The 24,933-nt window shown below is 39.9% G+C and overlaps 1 protein-coding gene across 4 annotated transcripts in view; it reads left to right on the top strand.

Annotated features, from left to right (window-relative positions):
* Positions 1-24,933, top strand: part of PXDN (peroxidasin) — a 94,898-nt gene that overhangs the window by 60,514 nt on the left and 9,451 nt on the right. For 3 of the 4 annotated variants that reach the window (XM_027726056.2, XM_027726059.2, XM_039385546.1), the window contains 5 exons: positions 2,623-2,731; positions 3,151-3,308; positions 7,787-9,290; positions 10,044-10,178; positions 11,318-11,526. In XM_027726056.2, coding sequence (XP_027581857.1) covers positions 2,623-2,731; positions 3,151-3,308; positions 7,787-9,290; positions 10,044-10,178; positions 11,318-11,526 — 2,115 coding nt within the window. Of the gene's footprint in view, positions 1-2,622; positions 2,732-3,150; positions 3,309-7,786; positions 9,291-10,043; positions 10,179-11,310; positions 11,527-24,933 lie in introns of those variants that run through there. The other variant, XM_027726058.2, reaches the window with a different exon arrangement.

The raw sequence follows: 24,933 nt of genomic DNA, 5'->3' as shown, positions 1-24,933 counted from the left end.
TATGTGTCAGTGATTTTTCTAATCTATTGATTGCCATGATATCAATCACATACTACCAATAAAACTATGATGTTCCCTGGCCTAAGTTGCTTTTAATAGACTTAATCTATACTTTCCTCTATAAAAAGTAATATTTCTTCAACCTATAAAGATGATTGAGGAGACAAAAATTGTAGGGCTAAGAATCGTTCAGTAATAAGTTTGCATCTACATATATGAAGTCTACAAAGGAAGGGAAGTCCCTAGAAATCGGTGAATCTTGGTTACTCTGGAGATGCATAGCAAAAAAATGTTTTTGTTTAGGAAATATTAGCCAGATCTCAAATCAATAAGAGCTCTGAAAGACGAAACCATAAATTGAACTAAAACCCTAGTGGTAATGAGTTTCATTCATGTAGTGAAGGTGTCAACTGATCATTTTCATCCACTGAAATCAACAAACTACAAAACCTGGTGCTAGCTGATCTGCAGTAATTAATTGTAATGTGGTTAATTTCTTGTAAACAGTAGCATGAATATACCTAAAATTAGTGAAACTACCCTTGATTAATCTGCATTCAATCTGAAACAGTAAATGATACTTTTCCTTAAAACTAATGGGATATCAGATACTGTTTCTCTGTGGTTGTTTTAAAAAAATGAAGCTCTCAGAGAAGCAAGGACAAGTGGACAAATTATAAGAACTGGATAATTGCTGCATGGAGAGTATCAATAATGACCAGAAATGCCTAAAAACTTGCATGTCAACATTTCTTTTAAACAGGGTAATGTTTTATCAGTATTCCTAAAGCATAAAAATATTTTCTTAACACTGAGACAGAATAAAGACAAGCTGGGGAGCAGTTTTTGCTGGCCATGTTTGCCTTTTCTATTGCCATTTTCTTCTGTCCTTTTCTGTTGTTTTGTAAAAATCATTCCCCTTCCTCCCCAAATTAGAAAAAAATGTGTGAAAAGTGTTGCGAGGAGCTTTAATCTTTCTCAGCCTTAAAAGAGAACTGCTAGCAATAATAGTCTAAACAAAAATCAAGTATAGTATAGTTAAACTCTGACCGAGGTTTATAATTCAGCCCACATGCACCGCTAATCAGGAAAAATAGCTCTGCATGTGAACATCAAGCTTGCATCTAATGTAGACAGCACTAGGGAAGTTAACCAGCCGTTTTATTTTTACAGTCTGCAATGTTGCTCTGTCCAGATGGTTTGTGGCACACAAACATTCTCTGAAACAACTAAAGTGAGAGTAGCAAACCTGTAAATTATATTATCTGATAATGTTTCTCCATAGTTGCCATGAAAGTGTCAAGCAAGGAGGACACTTGGTAATTAGGACAGATCAGGGACTATTTGCCCTCAGGAACCATGGAAAGGGTCAGCTCATTTTGGATGCTGGGACTAGATTGTCAGGAGCCTGAGGCTTGCCTTAGGACACAGAAAGGGGCTTCATCTACAGCTATGAAGTGCCAGGGACTGTTTTATTTGATGGTATAGATAGTTAGATTTGATTGCCTGGGTCTAGAGTATGAAACTCATATAGACACAGTTTAAACTGCCATTTATGCAGGAATAATGAAAAACTGCCTAGAAAAAAAAGAAAAAAAATAATGAAAAGCTTGCAAACAACAGTTTTTATGTCATCTGATTTTGTACATCTACTGATTTTATTCCAGTATATTTGCTTTGGACTTTTTCCCTACTCTACCCTTCTTCCTGTGTGACTTCTCCAATCTAAATACCCTCTGGAAATTGTTAGCTGTTGCCCCTGGATCTGGTAGTTCTTTGTTTAGATTGAAAGGAAGCTTATTAGCCCTAGATAGTTGTACAAACGTCCAGCTATAACTGACCACTCCATTAAAAGGCAGATGCCTATCCATTAGTGAGTTTCCAGTATTATGTAGAGTTGTTAAGTAACTTTAAAGCATGTGATTTTCAATCTAGTATGAAAAAGATAATTTTAAAGTAGAAAACAAAGTAGTGATCAAAATAGATAAAATATTTACTGCCCTTCAAAATTATTGTGTGTTGCTTATTATACTATGCTCGAGAGAAGAGCAATATTAATTTACTGTACCAAATAGGTACAGTAAAATATGTGCATTATGTACCACTTGTAACATATTCCTGTAAGCCCTTTAAATTCTTTCTTTGAATTCAATACTAATTCAGTACTAGTTGAAGTCAAAGGGGAAATCTGCATTGATTTCAGAGGATATAGGTCAGGCTCTTGATCCAACACCTGAAACTTGATAATACACCACACCAGAAAAAAAACTGCTAATAATAACAACTCATTTTTTATTTGATCATCTGTACTTGAAATTGTAGGTCTGATTAATGGACAGTCAAACACTATATGTATTTATCTTTATTTTGTTTTAGAGTTATAGGCAAGATGACTTTTAAACTTACATTAACTTCTGTTTTAAATAAGTTTTGTTCCACTGTAATATGCTTTGATAGAATTCCAAAATGGTTAAGAATTTTATATTTGGATGAACTAATGCTTAATGAACAAGGGTTTATTTTGTACAACCGAAATGATGTCGTGTCTAGACTCTGTTTTACAGAAGTATCTTTTTGTGTGTGGCCATTTTTGCAATAAAATGTGAATTCCTCTTTCTATAGTTCCCAATGTCAGCCGAAATGGAGATCCTTTTGTACAAACATCAATTGTGGAAGCAATTGCAACTGTTGACAGAGCAATAAATTCAACACGTACACATCTGTTTGACAGGTATCTCCTTCGGGGTTTTTTGTTCTGAGAAGTCAGAATTAATTTTGTATGTACTAGAAATAATGGAAGATTTATTAAACAAGAAACCGTTTTGTTATTTAAAAGACATTGTTAACATCTGGTTAGTTCTGAGAAGCTAACAGTTTAACATGTAAGGATTCCTATTGTTTATACAGTCCTGTTGAGATCTCTGTTCCCTGCAGCAGTTTTTCTGCTGAGATAATTTGTATTAAAATGCGACTAAATATTTAATGTGTTATTATTTTATTAATTTTTTTCCTTTTTGGTTTGCCTTCCATTTTGAGATGAATGACCAAGGTATGTACTAATCACGTTGCTGAACATTTACATGATTTATGTAGTATTGTTGTTTTGTAACTCCTGTGTACATTTACTGTTTTTTCCAAATTATCTATCAGTCGTCCTCGTTCTCCAAATGATTTGCTAGCCTTATTTCGATACCCAAGGGACCCATACACTGTTGAGCAAGCAAGAGCTGGGGAAATATTTGAAAGGACATTACAGCTTATTCAAGATCATGTACAAGATGGTCTGATGGTTGACCTGAATGGAACAAGTCAGTACTCTTTCCTTATTTTAATATGTTGAAGTGTATTTGCCTTCTTAATTCATTATACTTCAGGAGACATTTATTTTCTGAGTTTTGGTCCCAATTACAGAACCATTACATTGAAATTGGTGAAGTATTTGACTTTGCAAAACTTTACAAAATTCAGTCCTTGGTTTGCACATTGTTCATTATGATGTAACTCTGTTTGAGCTCTCCAAGTAGAATGTTTTTATTTTTTCTCATGTTGACATATTAGGCAAAAGTTCAGATTCAAATTCTTCTACTGGTCAAAATTAGTATAATGGAAGTGCATAATGCATCCTGGTTTTTAACTCCATGTGTGTTAATTTATTAGGACCGTTGTCTCATAGCAGAACAGACTTTTCTGTTGTGTGTTGAAAATAAGCAGTATTTTGTTCCTGTTTCTTTAAGAAAAACCATTTAGTGTCGGCATGCCTTGGCGAGGAGGAAAGATGATATAACAAGAAGGATTTGTATACTTTACAAACCAAGCTTTCTGCATGTACCACAATAGTATTCAAAGAATTATTTGCTACTTATTCTATAAGTGCACATTGAACTGAGCTAATTCCTTCTTTTAACACGGAGCTCATGTATTGAGAAATGCAGTTCTTATTGCTTTTAATAAATAGCCAAAAAAAGGTGAAGTTTAGTTTCTGCCTTTTAGGTACTGGAGTTCAAGTTCAAATTCATGAAGTCCAGCTGGAGCATATACAGCTAATGTGTGGATGTGTGTGGATAGACTTGAAACGTAGTACTGAAATGTTTGGAAATAATGATAGTTTTAGGAGAGCTTTAGAGATTTGAGACATAGCCAAAAACTACACTGAAAATCTAGAGGAAATACTTTTACTTATTATATTCTTTCTGATGTTTATAATTGAGTATTTATTGTAACTTCCGAAAACTTTAACTCTGACTATGAACTAGGCAAGTATTTATGGGGCCAAAGGCTGCAAGGTTTGTGGAGTACTGCAACATTTACTAGTAAAAGAAGCTCATTATTAGAGGCTGAGTAAATAATTTGTGATGAATTGTTTACCACAAAAACTTATTCAAAATTCTTTGAAGGCTGATGTTTTATAAGAGCAAGCTAATTTGATTTGGTTCTCTGATTAGATGCATATTCAAGTGTATTGAATATAATACTAGCAACATATGAAATGCAATGTGTGAGAACTGGTTCACTATTACAAATCCTAGTGAAAAGTAGTCAAACACCTAAAGTTTACCAAAAACTGGCATTAAAGCCTACGGATACAGATAAATGAACACAAAATCAGCCAACTGTGATACGGGAAATTCTGTTCACAATCAGAGCATGCTTTTTGGCCATACAGAATCCACAGAAGCCTGGCTTTTAGGGAAACTTGAATAGTGAAATAAATCTGTTTTCATTTGAATAGCCTAATACTCAGATTTTTTAATGGTAATTTTTGTTCTTATTTCATTTTATTTTGAAATGGAGAGCCCAATGGCAGTTGTTATTTAGCAGTTTTGCATTGGGAACAATTGAGAAACTTGACAATTTCCCATTCAGAGACTTTTTTTTAATGTAAAACCTTGGAATATCTCAAGGAATCGATATGTAGTCAAATTCTCCTCTGCAGTGCCAGATTGTATAACAAGGGGAGTGACCACAAATTGCTGCTTTGGAGGTTCAGATTGGATTTTAGGAAACAGTTTCTCACCAGAAGGCCAGTGCAACACTGGAACAATTTATCCAGAAAGGCCGAGGAGTCTCAGCCTTTGAAGGTTTTCAAGCCCTCTAGGCAGGTATACAGCTGAGCTGATCTAGTGCTGAAGACAGCATTGCTTTAAGCAGGAGTTTGGTCTGGATAAGAGGTCCCCCTTCTAATCAATATTTCTATGACTATATGAAACCTCTTCCTTGCAGTTTGAAGAAAAAAGAAAGAGTAATATTATGTGAGTTAAGCTAGCCAGGTTCTAAGGACTGGAAGTGCTCAGCACCTAGCCTTTTCAAAAGCAGAGATAGAGTTGGTGCCTACAGCATGAGGGGTAATTAAGGACTAAAGACTGGCATCAGAAAGCTATGAACTCTAATCTGTAATGAGACATTGCATCCCACTTGAAGTTCTAAAAAGAGAAGCTGAACCTTTTATTTTAAATTAGTACTAAAGGTTATTCCACCCAAAAGATTCACAGTCAAGTTTTGCTCACAGCTTGATTTCAGAAATGGGGATGGCAACCAGGATAACCACAGCAGACAAATGTTTATTCAAATGAATAATGATCATAAGGAAAGAACTCCATGATGAATGAAAATCATTTAAGCAGGAGTGTTATTATAACGAAGATATGTTTTCTTGGTGTAGTTTTAGAATTAAACTGCCCTGGTAGCCAGCATATTATAATAGGCTATCAATAATATCCTTAAAGAATGTATTTTGCTGCATTACCCAGTGGCACTTCCTGGTTTTGCTCTGTGGTTTGTTTTTCTTTTTCCTAGTCTGGAATATTCTATAAAAGAATTTCTGTATGTCTACATGAGCCTGTTAGTTTTGCCTAATGCAAGCACTAGGTCTCTGATTGCTTTGACTTGTAAACCATGTAAAGTACTTGTAGCCTGAGGCTGAGAAAACATAGCTGCCCTGACTGAGCACAGGTCTTGTCACAGCTGGGCAGCTACGAGCAATCTAGTCCCTTTCAACAAAGAAAAAGTGGGAATTTAGGTGGTTTGTTTGCAATTGCCCTGCATTGTGGAAGTTGGCAGAGATCCAGTGTGCCTAACACACATTTATGTGTTGAATTTAGATGAAGACCAGTGTCTTTGCAGGCACTCTGGGACTGAGCTCAGGACTAAAAATAACATTTCCCGACTGTGCAAATAGCCAGCTCCAACCTCTTGCAAAACTGCATTCAGTTCATATTCTTGAGCGATTGCCATCATACTGGGAACCCCTTGAGCCTGTGGGAACACGGTACCACTGTACATTCACTCGTTTCCTTTTTTCATTTTACTGATATGGTGCTAGTTTGGTTTTATTCCTGACTGAAGGCTTTCCAGATTAAGGTCCATGGTGGTGTATGATGGTTTCTAGTTCCCTAAACATACAGCTACACTGCCAAATATTCCATTTCCTGGACTCCTTCCTGGATCCTGGAACCTCATTCATCCGTATATACATTAGTCCCTCAAGATGTGCCTTTTGCTTTGGATCAGCAGCTCCCATTTGAAGTGAATCTCCCAGGTGTCCCCACTTACTGTGCTTTGGTGTGATTTGTGATATAGTCTTGAACAGTGTGAATTCTTTTCTACTTAAATGAAAAATCAGGTTCAGGGCCACACTCAATCCAGGAGAACAAAGTAAAGATTTTCTGAAGGAAACCTGCTCCAATTCTACAATGGATAGAGTGGGCATGTGTCTCTCAGCAGCAAAAATTTCACTTTACAGACACAGTTCTGTTGGTCTACACAAGCAGATAATGTGGATGTAGCAGAATAGCCAGAATCAATGACTTTTGCTTTTCCTGATATTAAATTCAAATGTTACTAGGTAAAAATCACTTTTAGAATGATTCCTAATAGGCAGCAGGGACAAGGCACAGCCTGACTCTTCTACTATTCGCAGTCATCCAACATTATACTAGGAGACCTTATGGTCTTCAATCCTTCCACATGCTGTCGTACCACAACAGAGATCATGCAACACAGTCTTAATCTGAGGTTCTAAATACATAATTTTGATGAATTATGGTATATATTTTGTATATATTATTTTTCCATGAACTGAGAAAAAATGCAGGAAAATGATAAGTATGTTTTAGTTCCAGAGGCAAATGGTGTGGACTGCAGAGGAAACCTGTGCCAAGTGCTACACAAATACCAGTTTTCTTTAGAAACTTGTCCTGGGTAGTGTGAATAGGAGTTACTCCACATCACTTGTCCTAGAGATCACACTCCATGTTTGGCTATCTTACTAGTGGTTATTTTCTTTTATAGTTTTTATTGATTTTTTTTTTCTTAAAATTCTGCAACTTTCACTGTAATAAAGCAAAACAAAGTAGTAATGTTCAGTAAATTATCAAGTCTAAAAAGATAAAGACTTGAAGTCCACATAAGTGTTAATGACAGTTTTTAAAATGCTTTTACTAATATGGGGAAAATGTTCCATTTGTCTCAATGTGAGGCTTTTATTTCTGAAAATATCTCTGCTCTCTTAAGTAAGCAAATAAGTAATAAGCTCTTTTTCTGATAATTTCGTAAAAGTTGTACTTTAATTGGCATTTTAGAAAGTTTTCTCCTGACCTAGTAGTGGTCAAATTGTTGCTCAAATGACCTAATGCTCAAATACATGTATATGATTATTACTGTTCCTTTTCAAAAATAAGGATGTTTAATCTAGTGGGAAATGTAATAAAATAAAATTTAAAATAAATTTGTGGGGACAATGAGTCTATAAAGCCTTTGATTTTTCTCTTTCTCTCTTTTCTGGTTTCAGGTTATCACTATAATGACCTTGTATCTCCCCAGTACTTGAATCTGATAGCTAATCTCTCAGGTTGTACAGCCCATCGACGAGTGAACAACTGCTCAGATATGTGTTTCCACCAGAAGTACAGGACACATGATGGAACATGCAACAACCTTCAGCATCCCATGTGGGGTGCTTCTCTGACAGCTTTTGAACGTCTGTTAAAGTCAGTCTATGAAAATGGATTTAATTTGCCTCGAGGGATTGAACCCAGGAGGCTCTCTAATGGTTATGCACTCCCAATGCCTCGCTTGGTTTCAACTACTCTGATTGGGACAGAAACAGTAACTCCTGATGACCAGTACACTCACATGCTCATGCAATGGGGTCAGTTTCTTGACCATGACCTTGACCTCACCGTAGCTGCCCTAAGTGAGGCCAGATTTTCAGATGGTCAGCATTGCAGTTCTGTTTGTACAAATGATCCTCCGTGCTTTTCGATTATGATACCACCAAATGATCCCAGAGTTCGAAACGGTGCGCGCTGCATGTTTTTCGTACGCTCCAGTCCAGTTTGTGGAAGTGGTATGACATCTCTCCTGATGAATTCTGTGTACCCCCGAGAACAGATCAACCAGCTGACTTCATACATCGATGCATCAAATGTGTACGGCAGTTCGGACCATGAAGCACTGGAAATCAGAGACTTGGCGAGTCAAAGGGGTCTTCTTAGACAGGGCATTGTACAGAGATCTGGCAAGCCTCTTCTTCCATTTGCCACTGGTCCACCAACAGAATGTATGAGGGATGAAAATGAGAGCCCAATACCCTGCTTTTTAGCTGGTGATCAGCGCTCCAATGAACAGCTGGGTCTTACCAGCATCCACACGCTGTGGTTTAGAGAACACAACAGAATTGCCACAGAGCTACTGAAACTCAATCCGCACTGGGACGGTGACACAATATATCACGAAACACGCAAAATTGTTGGTGCAGAAATGCAACACATAACATTTAGCCACTGGCTCCCTAAGATCTTTGGAGAGGTAGGCATGAAGATGCTTGGCGAATATAAGGGTTATGATCCCAGTGTTAATTCTGGCATAACTAATGAGTTTGCAACTGCCGCTTTTAGGTTTGGTCACACACTCATTAATCCTTTTCTGTATCGACTGGATGAAAACTTTGAACCAATTCCACAAGGCCATCTACCTCTTCATAAGGCATTCTTCTCTCCGTTTCGGATTGTAAATGAAGGAGGCATTGATCCACTTCTAAGGGGATTTTTTGGTGTTGCTGGTAAGATGCGTGTCCCATCACAATTACTCAATACAGAATTAACAGAAAGACTCTTCTCCATGGCACGTACTGTGGCTTTAGATCTGGCAGCTATGAATATTCAGAGAGGCAGAGATCATGGAATTCCTCCCTATCATGATTTTAGAGTTTACTGTAATCTTTCTTCAGCTCAGACTTTTGAAGATCTGAAAAATGAAATTAAGAATCCTGAAATCAGGGAGAAGCTTAGCAGGTGAGCCTGAGGTGAAGAAAAACAGTCAATTATCTAAATGTGCATGCAAAATTAGTTACTAAATGCCTTATCTAGAAAAAGATATTTGTTAAGAAAGACTTAAAGGGATTTTAGGAAACATCTCTGTGAACAATAAGTTAATACATACAGTATGTGTTCAAGAAATTATTAATTTGATTTTGTAAATGCTGTTAAATATGAGTGCTATTTCAGTGTAAGGTCATATTCAATGCCAGTCTCATACAAGTAGTTACATGTCCAGTTCCATTCATTCTGAACAGTAAAACAAACTGCATTATCATTCACTGTAGTGCCATGTGAACCTCCTTCACTACCAGTAATCTGTTCTTCTTTAGAGCTTCAGTGTTTGAAAATAAGTCTTCAGTTACCTGCCATTCCTAGTTTATCTGCACAAAATCAAAGAATTAGTCTCATCTAGAGTAAAAGAAGAAGTGTGTACAGAGGGGCAGGAAATAGAAGCTATAAAAAAGAAACAATTCCAAGAAATGAGAAGAAAGATACTAGGAGAAAGGAAATTGTGGAGTAGACTTAGACCCCCATGGTGTTACAGACACATACAACCTACATTGCAGGATTTCTTGCACATACACCCACAGGTTGTTCACAAAGGATGTAGCACTGGCATTTTTACTGTGATTTATTTGTATCTCTTGCCCTTAGCTTCATGACATACTGATTATTTTGTAGTTGTAAAATATTTGTTATTCAATATTTGTGTTTTTCAATTTATAGGTTGTATGGGTCCCCACTGAACATAGACTTATTTCCTGCTCTAATGGTAGAAGACTTAGTTCCAGGGAGCCGTCTGGGGCCAACTTTGATGTGCCTGTTAAGCACACAGTTTAGGCGTATTCGGGATGGAGACAGGTAAATTGAAATACCATGGAAACCAAAATTAATTTTAAATTGAGGATGCTTAGTAACAGTTTCAATGTCATGTTTCCAAACTAAACTCCATTTTATTTTCATTTATGATTTTGAAATATAATTGAAAAGATGAAGAATACAGGTTTAAAACATTGTTAGAAGCCATGATTATTTTTAAAATCTCTTAATTTTTATGATGAGTATGTCATACTGACTCCCAAATAGCCTAACAGCCAACACATGCTGAATTTCTTTTTACCAGATATTCAAGTCACTTACCTTTTTGAAAAGTGGATGATACTTATGTCCTTTCATTGTTATGTAGTCATTTTATTGGCAAAGAGATTGTGGTTGTTGAGACACTTTTACCATCTCTGTTACTTAAGCATAAGTTGGAAAAGTATCACTCTGTTTATATAATCGCTATACATACTTCCTACAAGCAGTCTGTGCACCAAAAGAGTGTTAAAAGCAGACAGGTTAACCCAATCAACACAATTTGGTAACTGTTTTTTAATTACTTTATGTAATTATAGAACACATTATAAGCAATTTCTCATTTTCAGTTTCTGGTGTACCTGAAATAAGAGAATATTCATTGCTATTGTCACAGCAGCCAGATCTCCTTTACATACTTCCGGCACGCTCGTTCAGTATTTGAAAATCAACATTTCCCTCATTTTAACATAATTTCTGACCTAGAATCCTGGTTTTCTCATGGCATGAAGGTAGAAAGATTGAGGCTGATTAATCTCATCCTAATGAAAGGGAAACAGAGGAAGAATTAGGAAATTACATTTGATTCACTTTATTTATTGTTATTTTATTTATTTAAGTTATCACATTGCTACTTAGGATATTATAAAGGCTTTTTGATTTCTGTAGTCAATAACTCAAACCTTTTTGTATGCTTTCTTAAAAGAAACATCAAACTTTCTTGCAAAAAATCTGTTTAAAAATTAAGCTGTGAACCATAGAACTCTCATTCCTGAAGGCAGCGAGAGTAAAAGGAGAAATATATGCCATATGTGCTCCACATTACTGATGACAAGTACTGAACACAGTATTGAAATATCTTTGGAAAACTGCCTGTTTGTTTTTTTTTCACTAGCAAACTTGTCTTTTCTTTGAGATTACAGGTTATGGTATGAGAACCCGGGTGTGTTCACGCCTGCTCAGCTAACTCAGATCAAGCAGACATCTCTTGCCAGAGTTTTGTGTGATAATGGTGACAACATAACCAGGGTACAACATGATGTCTTTAAGGTGGCTGAATTCCCACATGGATATAGTAGCTGTGAAGATATTCCTAAACTGGACCTCAGGATGTGGCAAGATTGCTGTGAAGGTCTGTATACAGGTGGATTTGGGGGCATTGATGTATGTGCAGTTTATTGAGTGTCCGTTTTATTTAAAGAATATATTTGACTGTTGTTTGGGTTTTGTTAAGACATTACAAATTCAAATCTGGAGCGCAGCCCCTGTTAAAAGGCAGTCATTCCATATTTTATGTTCAATAGACACAGTATAAAAATAACATAGATTTGAGCATTATGTGGTGTAGATAACGGTTTTCTCGTTTTCTTTCTTTTGTGGATAAATATTCTTGTTCATTGCCATCTTCTTCAAAAGTTAGGAGAGTGGGGTGATTTGTTTTTCTTCAAAAATAACCTTTTATTCTTTTCCTGAAATAGCATTTACTTAGCCGAGTGAAGCACAGGACACTGCTTTGTGGCTTGTATTTGGCTTCTGTCTCATACAGATTTTCTACACAGCCTGTCTTTAGCCAGCATCATATCAGACTTCACTGCATCTCCATCATCATCATCATGGCTAGGCTTTGCAAATGAAGATTTGGGAAGGGCTCTACCCACATCTGCTACAAGCGTGCTGGTGGCTAAAGAGGCCAATGCAAGATAGACAAATCCGGTTGCAAAAGGCACAGCAGAAAGACTCCTTGGATGGTATCAGCAAGACACGATTCTTTCTGTGTTGTCTTTTCTCCTCGAGAGTGACCCTGCGTGTGTTCTCAAAAGAAGCAGCTGCGTTATAGATGGTGTGTCTCCAGGCCTCCCGATTGGAAGCCAGAGTAGACCAGTGATGAAGATCAATATGGCCAAGGCTGAGATGTTGTTTCAGGGAATCCTTGTATCTCCTCTTTCAGGGCTCCTCTCTTTAGGCAGCCGGTGGCAAGTTCACCACAGAGCACGATCTTAGGGAGGCGGTGGTCCTTCATCCTGGAGACGTGCCCTGCCCAGTGCAGATCCGTTCTCAGCAACATGGCCTCAATACTCAAAACTTCTGCTTGTTCTAGAACAGATGTATTGGTCACATAATCTGACCAGTGGATGTTTAGGATTGTATGGAGACAGCTCTGATAGAAGCGTTCTAGGAGTCACAGGTGGTGGCAGTAAATGACCCACGATTCGGACCCATATAAAAGAGTAGACAGCACAATGGCTCTGTAAACACTGATCTTCGTGCTTTTCTTCAGGTGTTTATTTCACCAAACTCTTTTATGGAGTTTTCCCAAAGCTCTATATGCCTTTGCTAACCTGTTGTCTATCTCTCCGTCAATCTTACCATCTGAGGAGATGAGGCTACCTAGGTAATTAAACTGCTGGACTGATTTGAGCACTGATTGGCCAATGGTGATATGGGGATGATGGAAGACTTCCTGAGGTGCAGGTTGATAGAGAACTTCTGTCTTCTTTAAACTGACTTCCAGCCCAAAAAGCTCAGCGCATCTGCAAAGCAGGGTGTTAAACGCTGCAGAGCTACTTCTGTGTGGGCGATGAGGGCATCATCATCAGTGTAAAGCAGCTCCCGGACAAGATGATTTAAGGTCTTAGTGTGGGCCTTCAGTCACCTTAGGTTGAATAGGCTTCCATCAGTATGATATCGAATGTAGATACCATCCTGATCATCAAGGTCTGCCGTGGCCCTATGGAGCATCATGCTGAAAAAGATTGTGAATAGGGCTGGTGCAAGAACACAACCTTGTTTCACACCATTCTTAATTAGAAAGGGCTCAGAAAGTGCATCTCCATATCTGACTTGGCCACACTGATCCTCATGGAGTGAGATGATCATTTTAAGGAACTTGGGGGGACAACCTAAACGTTCCAAAATCTGCCATAGACCTTTTCTGCTCACAGTATCGAAAGCCTTGGTGAGATCAACAAAGGTTACATAGAGTCCTTTGTTCTATTCCCTACACTTCTCTTGCAGTTGTCTGAGAACAAATACCATGTCTGTGGTACTCCTGTTGACTCTGAAACCACATTGGCTTTCAGGCAGAATTCCTTCTGCTACGGCGGGTATTAGTTTGTTCACAAGTATTCTTGCCAAGATTTTGCTAGCAGTGGAGAGCAGAGTAATACGGTAATTTGAACAGTCTGATTTATCTCCTTTCTTCTTATACAAGGTGATGATGACTGCATCACGAAGGTCTGATGGTAGTTCGCCTAGTTCCCAATAGCGCACTATAAACTTATGAAATTTAGCACAGAGTGCTTGGCCCCCATGCTTCCAGACTTCAGGTGGAATTCCATCAACCTCAGCTGCCTTGCTGATTTTCACCTGCTGTATGGCCTTAAGAGTTTCTCCCATAGTAGGAGCAATATCCAATTCATTTTTCACCTGTTGCTGTGTGATGTACTGAATTACTGAGTCTTGCACTACATGGCTAGTACTGAAAGGAGTCTGAAAGTGGTTCAGACCATCAGTTCAGAATGGAGGTTTTATCTGTTAGAAGTGTTTGACCATGGGCGCTGAGTAGAGGGCTTTGGATCTGATACGTAGGCCCGTATGCTGTTTTCAGGGCCTCATAGAATCCTCTGTAATCACCTGTATCTGCGCATAATTGAATTTTTCCTGCTAGATTGATCCACCACTTGTTCTGGATGTCACAGAGTTTCTGTTGGAGCTTGCTGCATGCAAGACGAAAGGCTGCTTTTCTTACATGACAAGATGGCTGAGCAAGGTGTGCTTGGTGAGCAGTTCTCTTCTTCCTCAACAATTCCTGGATCTCTTGATTGTTTTCATCAAACCAATCCTTGATCTTCTTGAAGGAGAACCCTAAGGACTCTTCAGAGGACTGCAGGATGCTATTTTTAATATGTTGCCAAAGTGTTTCAGGAGAGGGATCTATGGAACGATCTTCTAACCTAGTTTGAAGGTTTGCCTGAAAGCTGTCTCTCACTGTGGCTGACTGAAGATCGTTAACTTGGAGTCTCCTCCTTGGAATACCACCCCTTTTAGGTTTGAACTTAAGGCTGAAGTTAAGTTTACAGCGCACAAGTCGATGGTCTGTTTGGCATTCTGCACTGGGCATCACACAGGTGTGGTGGACATCGCGGACATCTCTCTGTCGCACCAAGACATAATCAATGAGGTGCCAATGCTTGGATCTAGGATGCATCCAAGTTGTCTTCAGACTGTTTTTCTGCTGAAAGATAGTGTTGGGGATGGTGAGCTGCTGCTCCGCACAGAATTCCAGCAGAAGGCGACCATTATCGTTGCAGTTTCCAACACCATGCTTGCCTAATACTTCTTTCTAGGCTTCAAAGTTCTTTCATACTCTAGCATTGAAATCACCAAGGATAATGATCTTATCATCTACAGGAACCTTTTGGGTAAGGCGACGCAGGTCGCATAAAATTCATCTTTTTTGGCAGGGTCAGCTTGGAAAGTTGGGGCATATATACTAAAGACGACAGCATGTTGCTTGTTGTGTAGTGGAAGGTGTAGGGAGATAATGCGATCAGAATGACCTGTCGGCAGATTTTCGAGTTTAGGGACAATAGAGTTTATAATCATGAAGCCAACTCCTGAGACATGCCTTTCAGTTCTGGGTTTACCTGACCAAAAGAGTGTGTAACCAGCACCATGTTCTCTAGGGCTGCTTTCCTAATGGAAACGAACTTCACTGAGAGCAGCAGTGTCGATGTTGAGACGTGACAGTTCGTGGGCAATTAGGGTAGAACAACGCTCAGAATGTCCACTGTCGGCAGCATCAAGCATGGTTCTGATGTTCCAGCGTGCGAGTGTCAATTTGGGTACGCCTTTGAAGGCAGGTGCATGCCTTTGTCTCTTAATCTTTGTTTGACCGCAATTAGAAAAAACTAAATTAGAAATTACTAATTAGAAATTACTAAAAAATCCATTGCGCAGGCTCGAAGGCTATACCCACATCTGTAAAGCCTTGTAGCAACAGGCGAGGGTTGAAACGGCAGGTGATGAGGTGCACTGGAAGCTGCAGACCCAACCCTGCATACAGGACATTGGTTGTCTGAGACTGATCCCAGAGATGACAGTCTCTTTGGGCAGCACCCTGAATGACCAAGCAGCCTTTTTCAAGGAGAGCACTGCTTGCTCCACACAGAGAGGGGCCTAGAAAAGGTGGCCTAACCAAAGCTCATCTCCACCTTTCACCCAGTTGCTTAACCGCGACCAACGGGCATCACTGCATCTGCGACATAGTTAAAATCCCTTCCTAAGAGAGTTTTCTCGATCATGCAGAATGATTTTCAGTAGCATCAAAAACAAAATACTTCAGAGGAAAATAACGTCTCTTTATTGAGGTCTCCTTGACAATGTTGTTATAATTTTCTTTTAACAAAACTTGAATGGCATGCCCAGGCTGTAAAAGTATATTCAGGAATTTTGGGAACTTAGCTGTTGAACTGTGACTATCTAGAAATTGCTCTCAAAAAATTATAAATTGGAGAAAAACTTGCTCTTGAGAAGATAATGGTACTATTAGTTTATGATAATTACCTAACTCCATAATTAGCATATATGTATATGACTCTTCTAGCTTTCAATACCAATATCTTGTAGATTTTCTGATGAAAGGTATTCAGATCTGTGTTTTTTGTGTTTTCTACTGCTGATTCTCTTGAGTTTGCTACTGCTGAGTCTGCTATTCAGTATTCTGTCAAAAGATATGCATGAATAAAGAATCACTGGATTGCATTTCTGAGAGAAGTCACAATCTTTCACTAGGTTCTATTTAACTCTTTTGGTAAGACGTAGTTGTCCCCAATGACAAAGAATTATTTTGTGATACAGTTCAGAATTTAAGGCAAAAGGTAAAAGTTAAACTGATGGAGAATGTCCCTGCAATCTGTTACAGATACAGTAAATACTGAGGAAGGATTCTAAGTGATGTGACTGTACCATAAGAAAAAACTCAGATATCATTTAAAGTAAAAAAAAGTAGATAGAGATTTACTATTCAAAGTTATTGCACATCTTAGCTTTTAAACTGGCTAGTGTATTATCTTGTAAGGTAAACAAGCCTTTAAAAAATAAATCACTCTTGTCTCGGGTTAAAGACAATATTGCCAGGGAGGCAGGAGGACCTTAGATGGAATAGAGAGCCCCCTTTTCCCCAGACCTAATGTGAATTTGAAGATCAATTGACACTCATGAGGGAGGAAATTGCCGCGGTCCGAAAGGGGGGGGGGGACCGTGGCACTACACGAGTCCGGGACACAAAGGTGGGATGCAGGTAGAATGCTTTATTCACGCGTGCACCTGGTCTTTTATCAGCTCGGGAGGGGAAAGGGCCAGAACATAGGGCGGAGCATGAGATAGACAAGCGGGGGGACAAACCAGGATAGGGACATGGGCAAAAGAGGGAGGAACGTGGGAGGAACCGGGGAGAGAAGGGGCAAATGGAGGCTGTCCCCTCTCTGCAGCTTCTCCAGCCAATTTGCAGGACATGCTTGGGAAATACAAATTCTGGGGAAGCATACAATGTGTATATACATAATAACTGTAAAGTCTGTATCATAAAGTCCTTGCACAGTTGATAACAGTCCATTAATTACCACTTTGATATCATACGGTATTAAATGGCAGGTGAGAAAAAACGATTCAAAAAGTCCAACGGTATAAGGGTATAAGGTGAACCTAAACCGTACTGCATGATTGCTTTTTTGATGTCTTTCAACATAGGGTATGACACCGGATGCCATTCTGGAGCACGACCCTCCTCTAGATAAGTTGGAATGGCTTTTAGAAACTCGGCATCGTTAGCCTGCGTTAGCCTCTGTCCTAAAGGCTTTCCAAATACCATTATAGGGCAGGGGTACTTTTGCTGTCCAGCACCTACAGGGGGCTTCGGTAACAAAGGTTTCATGCGGGCAGCCATCTCCCCTGATGTTACTGTCAGAAGAGGCTCCGGCCCCACTCTGGGCCCCGCGCTGGGCCCGGCTCCTGCCCCCGCCGTGCCTGGAGCTGCCCCTTAGTTTCCGTCTATCCCAGGAGGGCAATGATGTGGGGGTAGAGGCGGCGCTGGAGGGAGAGGGCATTCTGCTGGGAGGGTCCATGGACATGCCGGGGGCGTACGGGGGTGGACACGGAGGCGGGCTGGGGGGTGGTGCCAGCAGGACTCGCGTGAAATCTTTGCATGCTGTTTCACCACACAGCATGTGCTCCTGCGCTCGCTCCCCGCACTCCTCGGCCCCATGCGCGCGCACACCACCGCCCAGCTTGCCGACACCATGATGCAAAAAATGCTGGTATTCTGCGCTTTGTTTCTCCCTCCCGCTGTCTGTGCTCTCTCCCCCCTCCCCGCCGTCCCGGGACCTTTGGGGCTTGTCCTTTTCCAGGGATTGGGGCTTGGACTTTTGCTCGTATTTTTGGAGATTTTCATTGGAACTGGTTATTTGGTGTTGTAGCATCATCAGAACCAACCTCCAGGCGATTAATGCTTCAATAGCAACTTTGTCTCCCCTCTCTTTCGCTTTCCAGATATTATATCCAATTTTCTCCCACTCTTTTAGAGACATGCTGTCGGAGACTGCTTCCCCTCCGTTTTCAAGCCATTTAGCAAGGGCTTTTGCAGATTTTTTGTCTAAGGGGTGTCCGTTTTCCAAAATAAAGTCTTTAAGCTTGCGGTACACGACTTTTTGAGGGGTAGATAGCGAGAGGCCCATTGTGAAATTACTTCGGCTTCTGTTAGTCTGCAGTTGGGTTTAAAGTTGTTTTTTTTTTTTTCTTTTGTGAGGGTGGGAGATGGGTGAGGGATCAGGAGCTTTCCCGGTGCTCACCTTTTTCGGTGCGAGGGCCGTATGCTGCAAACTGGAGTTCAGCCGGGAAGGACCAGCGGGACAAAAATGCTTCTCTCTGCATCGTCTGAGCCCTTGTGGCATGGGGGAGGTCTCTTAAGATAAAACCTCTACCTTTGCCGCACGTTGGGGGCCATATGCCGCGGTCCGAAAGGGGGGGGGACCGTGGCACTACACGAGTCCGGGACACAAAGGTGGGATGCAGGTAGAATGCTTTATTCACGCGTGCACCTGGTCTTTTATCAGCTCGGGAGGGGAAAGGGCCAGAACATGGGGTGGAGCATGAGATAGACAAGCGGGGGGACAAACCAGGATAGGGACATGGGCAAAAGAGGGAGGAACGTGGGAGGAACCGGGGAGAGAAGGGGCAAATGGAGGCTGTCCCCTCTCTGCAGCTTCTCCAGCCAATTTGCAGGACATGCCTGGGAAATACAAATTCTGGGGAAGCATACAATGTGTATATACATAATAACTGTAAAGTCTGTATCATAAAGTCCTTTCAGTCACTGTACATCTTTTTCCACTTCTGAGATTTTCCCCATTCTGATTCCTGGTCCTTCACAGGAAATAGAAACAAAAGTAACAATTTTTACTAAAAAAAGACAAAACAAAAGTCAAAACCAAACATGAAACAACAAACAATAACAAAGAAAGAATACCACCCAGAAAAACACACTTCATCCACCTCTGTGTTGTTGAGCTGGTAAGCGGCTTTTCTTTAGTATAGTTACAGCCGCAACCAGAAGGTGGCACTGGCAGGGTTTCCTGGCAGTGGTGGGCGCTCTGGGGGCTGCGGGAGCTGGTGCGCGGTGGCAGTGGACGCTCCAAGTGGCTCCGGCTCTGGCAGCTGCCATGGCTGTAGGCAGGTGTATGTGGGGTCTGCAGGGAGGGTCAGTGCGGGTCCAATGGGCATGGGAAACCAGCAGGTCAGGATGGTGAGGCAGTGCCATGCAAGGCAGACACCTATAGCAAGTAGGAAGTAGCAGAGCCACACTGGAGCTCCCGAAGTTGTTGCTGCAGTGGTAGGTGCGGGGCACTGGCAAGCACAGCTGCATCTGCGGCAGCAAGCCAATGTGGGGGCTGCGGAAGCCAGGCAGAGGTTTCATGAATCCCTGCAGGCACCTCCTTGTCAGAATGCTGGATAGAAGGAAAAAGAGCTGCTGTGGCGGTTGACACACGGCAATTCCAGGCAGCAGGGAGCTGGTGGAGCATCTGCAACGGGTCTGCGCCAGACATCAAGAGAGCTATGGCGGGCACTGCTCGCGCTTTTAATCCGTCTTGTTCTCATATCAGTTTGCGCGGTGTTATGCTCTGGATTAAGCTATACTGCCCAGAGCAGTTACATTTTTATTTAAGACTTTATAAAAGCCTTTTGGTTCGTTATAACCTCTAATTAGCATCTGGAGAAAGAGTCACACACTCTTCTCTGAGAATTTCTTTTTAATTTAGTGACAATAATAACATATTTCGGCAAAAGGTTTTTTTTTTCTTTTCTCCTGGCAAAAACTGCTTTTTGTGAGGGGTTTATTTTCTTTTGCCAAAAATGTATTTTTTTGCTGAAAATACCAAATTTTGCCCGTTTTTCCTCAGCACCGTTTCTGAGGGCTAGAAAAACTTAAAATGAAAAGAGAAAAAACAAGTTTCCAGTATTTTTTGCAAGTGTTGAAACATTGGCCAGAAGCTGACATAATTTAACAAAACTAAGTTTCTCTTTGCTTTTCTAGATTAATCCCACCTTTGTCGCCATTTTAAAAACGTTGTGCTCCGGTTAAGCTATAAACTGCCCAGAGTGGTTACATTTTTATTTAAGACTTTTTAAAAAAGCCTTTTGGTTCATTATAACCTCTAATTAGTGTCCAGAGAAAGAGTCACACACTCTTCTCTAAGAGAATTTCTTTTTAACTTAGTGAGAAAAATAAGATATTTTGACAAAAGGTTTTTACAGGAGTAAAATACAACCAAGAAAAAAGCATTTCACTAAAACATTCAGCCCAAAGACCCATTCCACAGAAAACACCCACTAAAAACAATCAATATACCAGCTTTAGTAAAGCACAATTCACTGGTTTTAAGTTACCCACAAGAGAAGGAAAAGAGTAACAGAAGAAAACAGATTAAAAGGAAAAAAAGAAAGATAGAAGGAGAGAGAAACAAGAGGAGAAAATAGTTACAGACAAGATTCGATAGTTCACACAATGTCAGCTGGAGAGGGAATTGAGAAAGAGAGAGAGCGCATGGAGTCCCGTGTGTTTATGGAGTTCAGTTTTCCCTCCCAGGCAGGATATCCCATCAGCGCCTTCCAGGCCAGAGTGAGTTGTGCTGTAGCCAGTCACAGGCTCCAGGGATGTGTTGTGGGCGGGCTACCAGGCAGTTTTGCTTTGACTGACAGTCCTGCTGCAGGGCCTGCAGCTCTGCCGTGTGCTCTGCGTGGGCAGCAGGCCTTGCCTTCAGCTCTGCCCTGTGCCCTCAGCACAGGCCTTACATGCAGGCCTTCGGGCTCTGCCATGTGCCTGCAGGTCCAGGCCCAACCCTTACCCCCCCCCCCCACACTCACAGTGAGTTGGTTGCAAATCATATCAATAATTGTGAGATTCGGATCCAGGATCTCACATGCAGGATCTGATCTCCCCTGCCACCCCTGGTCCCATGGTGGCACACACCTTAAAGTGCTGGCCCCCCTCCCCCAGAGGGGATGGGGGAAAATGTGCTGAAGGCTCTGTGCTTTTATTTCGTTGTCGGCAATCGCCCTCACTTGGTGGCAATGGCAAAATTCAAGCAGGGACTTTAAATGTGTAACAACACTAAGAAAATTCTTCCCTGGAAGACTCAGTTCAAAATAAAAGTTATCTGTGTGACACTAGCAGAAATAAATACTTTAGGTTTCAGTGAAATCTTGTACAATATGTCCCAAATATAATTTCTTTCAGGCCTTACTCTAATTTTATAGCTTTTTTTTTTTTTTGAAGGCTTTTCAGATTTTTTTTTTAAATATTTACCATGTTTGCGATTCCCAAATTAATAATAATAGCTTATAAAAATCTAGATATGATTGACACATTGCAATTTTAATACAAAGACTTCCAGAATCTCTTAAAAAAATCCCTGACGTGCCAGAATTGAGAGAAAATCAGTTATCACTCTTCAAGTGCTTTACTGTAAATGAAGCATATTCTGCCTGTTCAGGATAAGTTCACTTTGGCATGGCTCATGAAACTTGACAGACAATTTCAAAAATACAATTTTTTATCAATTTGGAAAAATAGTAAAACTGTTCTGATAAATTATGTGTTGATTCACTAAATGTTATGTTATCACTGAGCCTTTTAGAGCAGATGTTATCTTTGGAAAGTCTTTAGAGTGTTCATCTGTTCAACAACCTAACTTGTATTTTCATTCGAGAATGTTGCTACCAGAGAGTACTGCTGGATGCAGTACAGTCAGACAACTGCGAAGCCAAAGAAAGAGTAAATAATTAATGTTCTTTAAAAAATTGCCTATATTTATCCCCTACTTCTGAACTCCTGAAGCCTTGCAGAGGTTAATGAGGAAAAAGCAAAGTATGCATGGCTTGAACTATTTTCTTGCTTGGATGAATGACTGTGACATTTTCTGTGGGAATCCAGTTTAAGCAACTAATTTAAAAAGTTTCTTTCCTTCCATGGCGCTAGGGACTCACCACTCCTCTGAGGTGGGGAGCATACAATCGGGAATGGCACTTTGAGTTGTATACATTGTGGGGGTTTGTTTCTTTGAATTTATTATTGGTTATTATTTAAAAGAAGAAGTTAAACCACTCTCCACATTTACAATGCTTCTAATTGTTTTGTAGTTGAAATTACCCTAAGTTAAAATTTCGAGTGTAGAATACTGTTCATTGCACTTTACGTATGTTTCATTAGTGACCCATATGTTCAGCTGTTCCAGCCTGGTTTGAAACACATCTGGTTTTTTTATCTTTCCTGTTTTGTTAAAAGTAAAAATATTTTTCTGTAAGAAAAAGAGAAAAAACTTCTTAGTTACCAAAAGCTACCTTGTAGATTTCTTAAGTAAAGCTAGTATATATTTCTTATAAAGCATTATTTCTCTTTATAATAACAAAATTATAGATTTCAATTAGCAAATTCTACAACAGAATTACTAGTTTATGATGGCAAAAAGTAGGGCGTCCGCTGAAGTACACACGTTTTCTTTTGTTTTCCTTCACTTACTACCTTTGTCTTGTCAGAGATGATGAGTAATTGCTGGGTTTACTGGGTTACTTTATTTGAGCAAAGTAGCATTTGAGCTTCAGATTTTCCAAATAAGAAAATTTTGGTGCTTTTTTTCAGGCTCTCTAGTGCAAAAAGTGTATTTTGATTTTGTTTTTTAAAAGTACTCAGTGTACACTTTTGTGATCACTCAGTTGTCAGTCTTTAAAAATTTCACACTTTTTGAGGGTGGGTTTTTTTTCTAAGTTGAAATGAAAAATTTCTTTCACCTTTTGTTTTATGTCAAAACCCATGAAGTTTGACATAGACCTAGGAGACCAATGGAAAATAACCCCAGAGGAGTTGATTCAGATAAGATGCAAGTCATCCTCATAAGTGTGAACTGATTTAGGAAGGTGATTTTTCTTAACAGTTTCTCAGTTAGTAAACAATATATCTCTTTGTCATAGGTTTGAAAAGAGATGTTGGAATTTTTTCTCTAATGTCCCCCGCGGGGAGTGGGATGGAGCGAAGCCGCACGCGCTGGGCAGTGCGGAGTGGGGGAAGGGGGAGGTCTCTCGGGAAAGGCGGGTTGACGGACGGACGGGACGGCTCGGGAGTCTTTTGTTCGGAGGTTTTTTGGTTTTTGTTGGGCGACCGAACAGAGCGGGGAGCCTGGTTTCAGCTGACTCCTTTTCTCTTCCTGAGAGGAAGGGTTTTTTCCCCACGGGACACCTCACAGAGAACGACTGAGAGACCGACCCATCTCAGAGTGAGGTGTTCTGCCTCGGGACTGCCTGTGGGAAAAAGGACTCTCTCATTGCTGGCTGTGAAGCCACCAGCTGCTGGCTGCTGCAGGCACACGTGTCTGCGAGCAGCTGTAGAACTTCTGGAACAGTCCTGCCTTTCCCTCTCCTTTTACCCCAGGTTGCCACGGGTTTCTTCACCACCACCTCCCCCCCCCCTCCCCCGACCTGGGGAACTGGGACTTTGTTTTGTTTCTTCTGAAAGTTTTTGATTGCATCATTTGTTGTTTATTCAGATTTTTTTAATAAAAAGCTGTTCTTTTCCTTTTCCACACTTCCACCTGAAGTTTCTTAATTTCTAAGTTGTAATCTTGTTAAACTAAGACACTCTTCTATTAGATATTGTTCTTTTTTTGGTTTAATTCAGGAATATGACCTTATATAAATTCTGATTAGATGTGTTTAAATCTCACTGAATTTCATTAGAAGAGTTAAGACATAATCTAAATGCATTTATGTGTGATCTTCTAGTAGATTAGGCCTATATTTATGAAGTCCTGTATTTTAAGATCAGACCTACAATTATGCTGTCTGTTGCTTCTCTACTGACCACATTACCTGTTATTAAGCACTTTTCATTATGCCCTTTCATCTTCAATGAAAATACTAAGCAATGCTGTGCTAAGCACTAAATCTGTGGAATATATAATGGAAATAACATTTTAAAATGTTACCAGCACACTTAGTGTGAGACTGGAAGTTCTTTTGTGACAATGGAAATTGTTCACCAAGGACTCCTCAAAATACCAAAATTATGCAATTTATGCCTGAAAACATTTTCTGTTTACACAGAAAATTATTTTTGCTTTCTACATTCAAATGTATCTTTTTACATTTAAATTTACATTTAAAGACAGTGTCTTCTCTACCATTTTTTTCTGAGATGTTTAAGAAATGTTTATACAAAATACACCTGTTCCAATCTGAGCAGATTACTGTTGGATTTAACACCACCATATTACATTTTTTTGCTGCTGTTTAATTTATCATTTGTTAGAAAGTCTTATTCAACAGAAGAAATTTAGAAATGCAGGGCAATGTGAAGGGATATGTGGCCTGTTTAGCAATAACAAAACCAGCTATTTTGGGTTAGGGCTTCATTTCATGTAAAAAGTCATTTTCCTGTATTGTGCAGTTTGTCAGTAACTGCTTTAGGAAAACATCTACTCAAAAAATATTTTTACATCAACCATTTTCAGTGTTTCTCCTCCACTTTACTGCTCCCACTGGCATGACTACAGGTGCTTAGATATATACAAATGCTTGCAGTTACAGAAATTTAATTCACTACAATAAATCTCAGAGAATCAAGCTATTATCAAATAGTTATATGTGCTTTTGTTCACTTTTCTTTAGTCTCTCAAGTTGTTTTAATTAGAATCTACTGTTACATTAATTCTCCATGGCCCAGATTTTGAGGAGTGATTCGTGGGGAATTTTTTAGGAGTGTTCAGTAATTCTGAATGTCAGGGATTTTATTATCCAGTTTACATTATAGGTGCATTTTCAAAACCTTCTGGGGAACAGGGCATTCATATACAGATGGAAATGCCAGTTTCTTTATGGAAAGGGTTGTTAAACATTATAATGGACTGCTGAGGGAGGTGGTGAAGTCACCATTCCCTGGAGGTGTTCAAGAAACAATTGAACACGTAGTGCTGTGGTCTAGTTGAGAAGGTCA

This window comes from Pipra filicauda, unplaced genomic scaffold (assembly GCF_003945595.2).
Source record: "Pipra filicauda isolate LSUMZ 115617 unplaced genomic scaffold, ASM394559v2 scaffold41_size5083284_pilon, whole genome shotgun sequence".
NCBI lineage: Eukaryota > Metazoa > Chordata > Aves > Passeriformes > Pipridae > Pipra > Pipra filicauda.
Note: the sequence above shows the minus strand (reverse complement) of the source record. Positions and strands in the feature narration are given on the sequence as shown.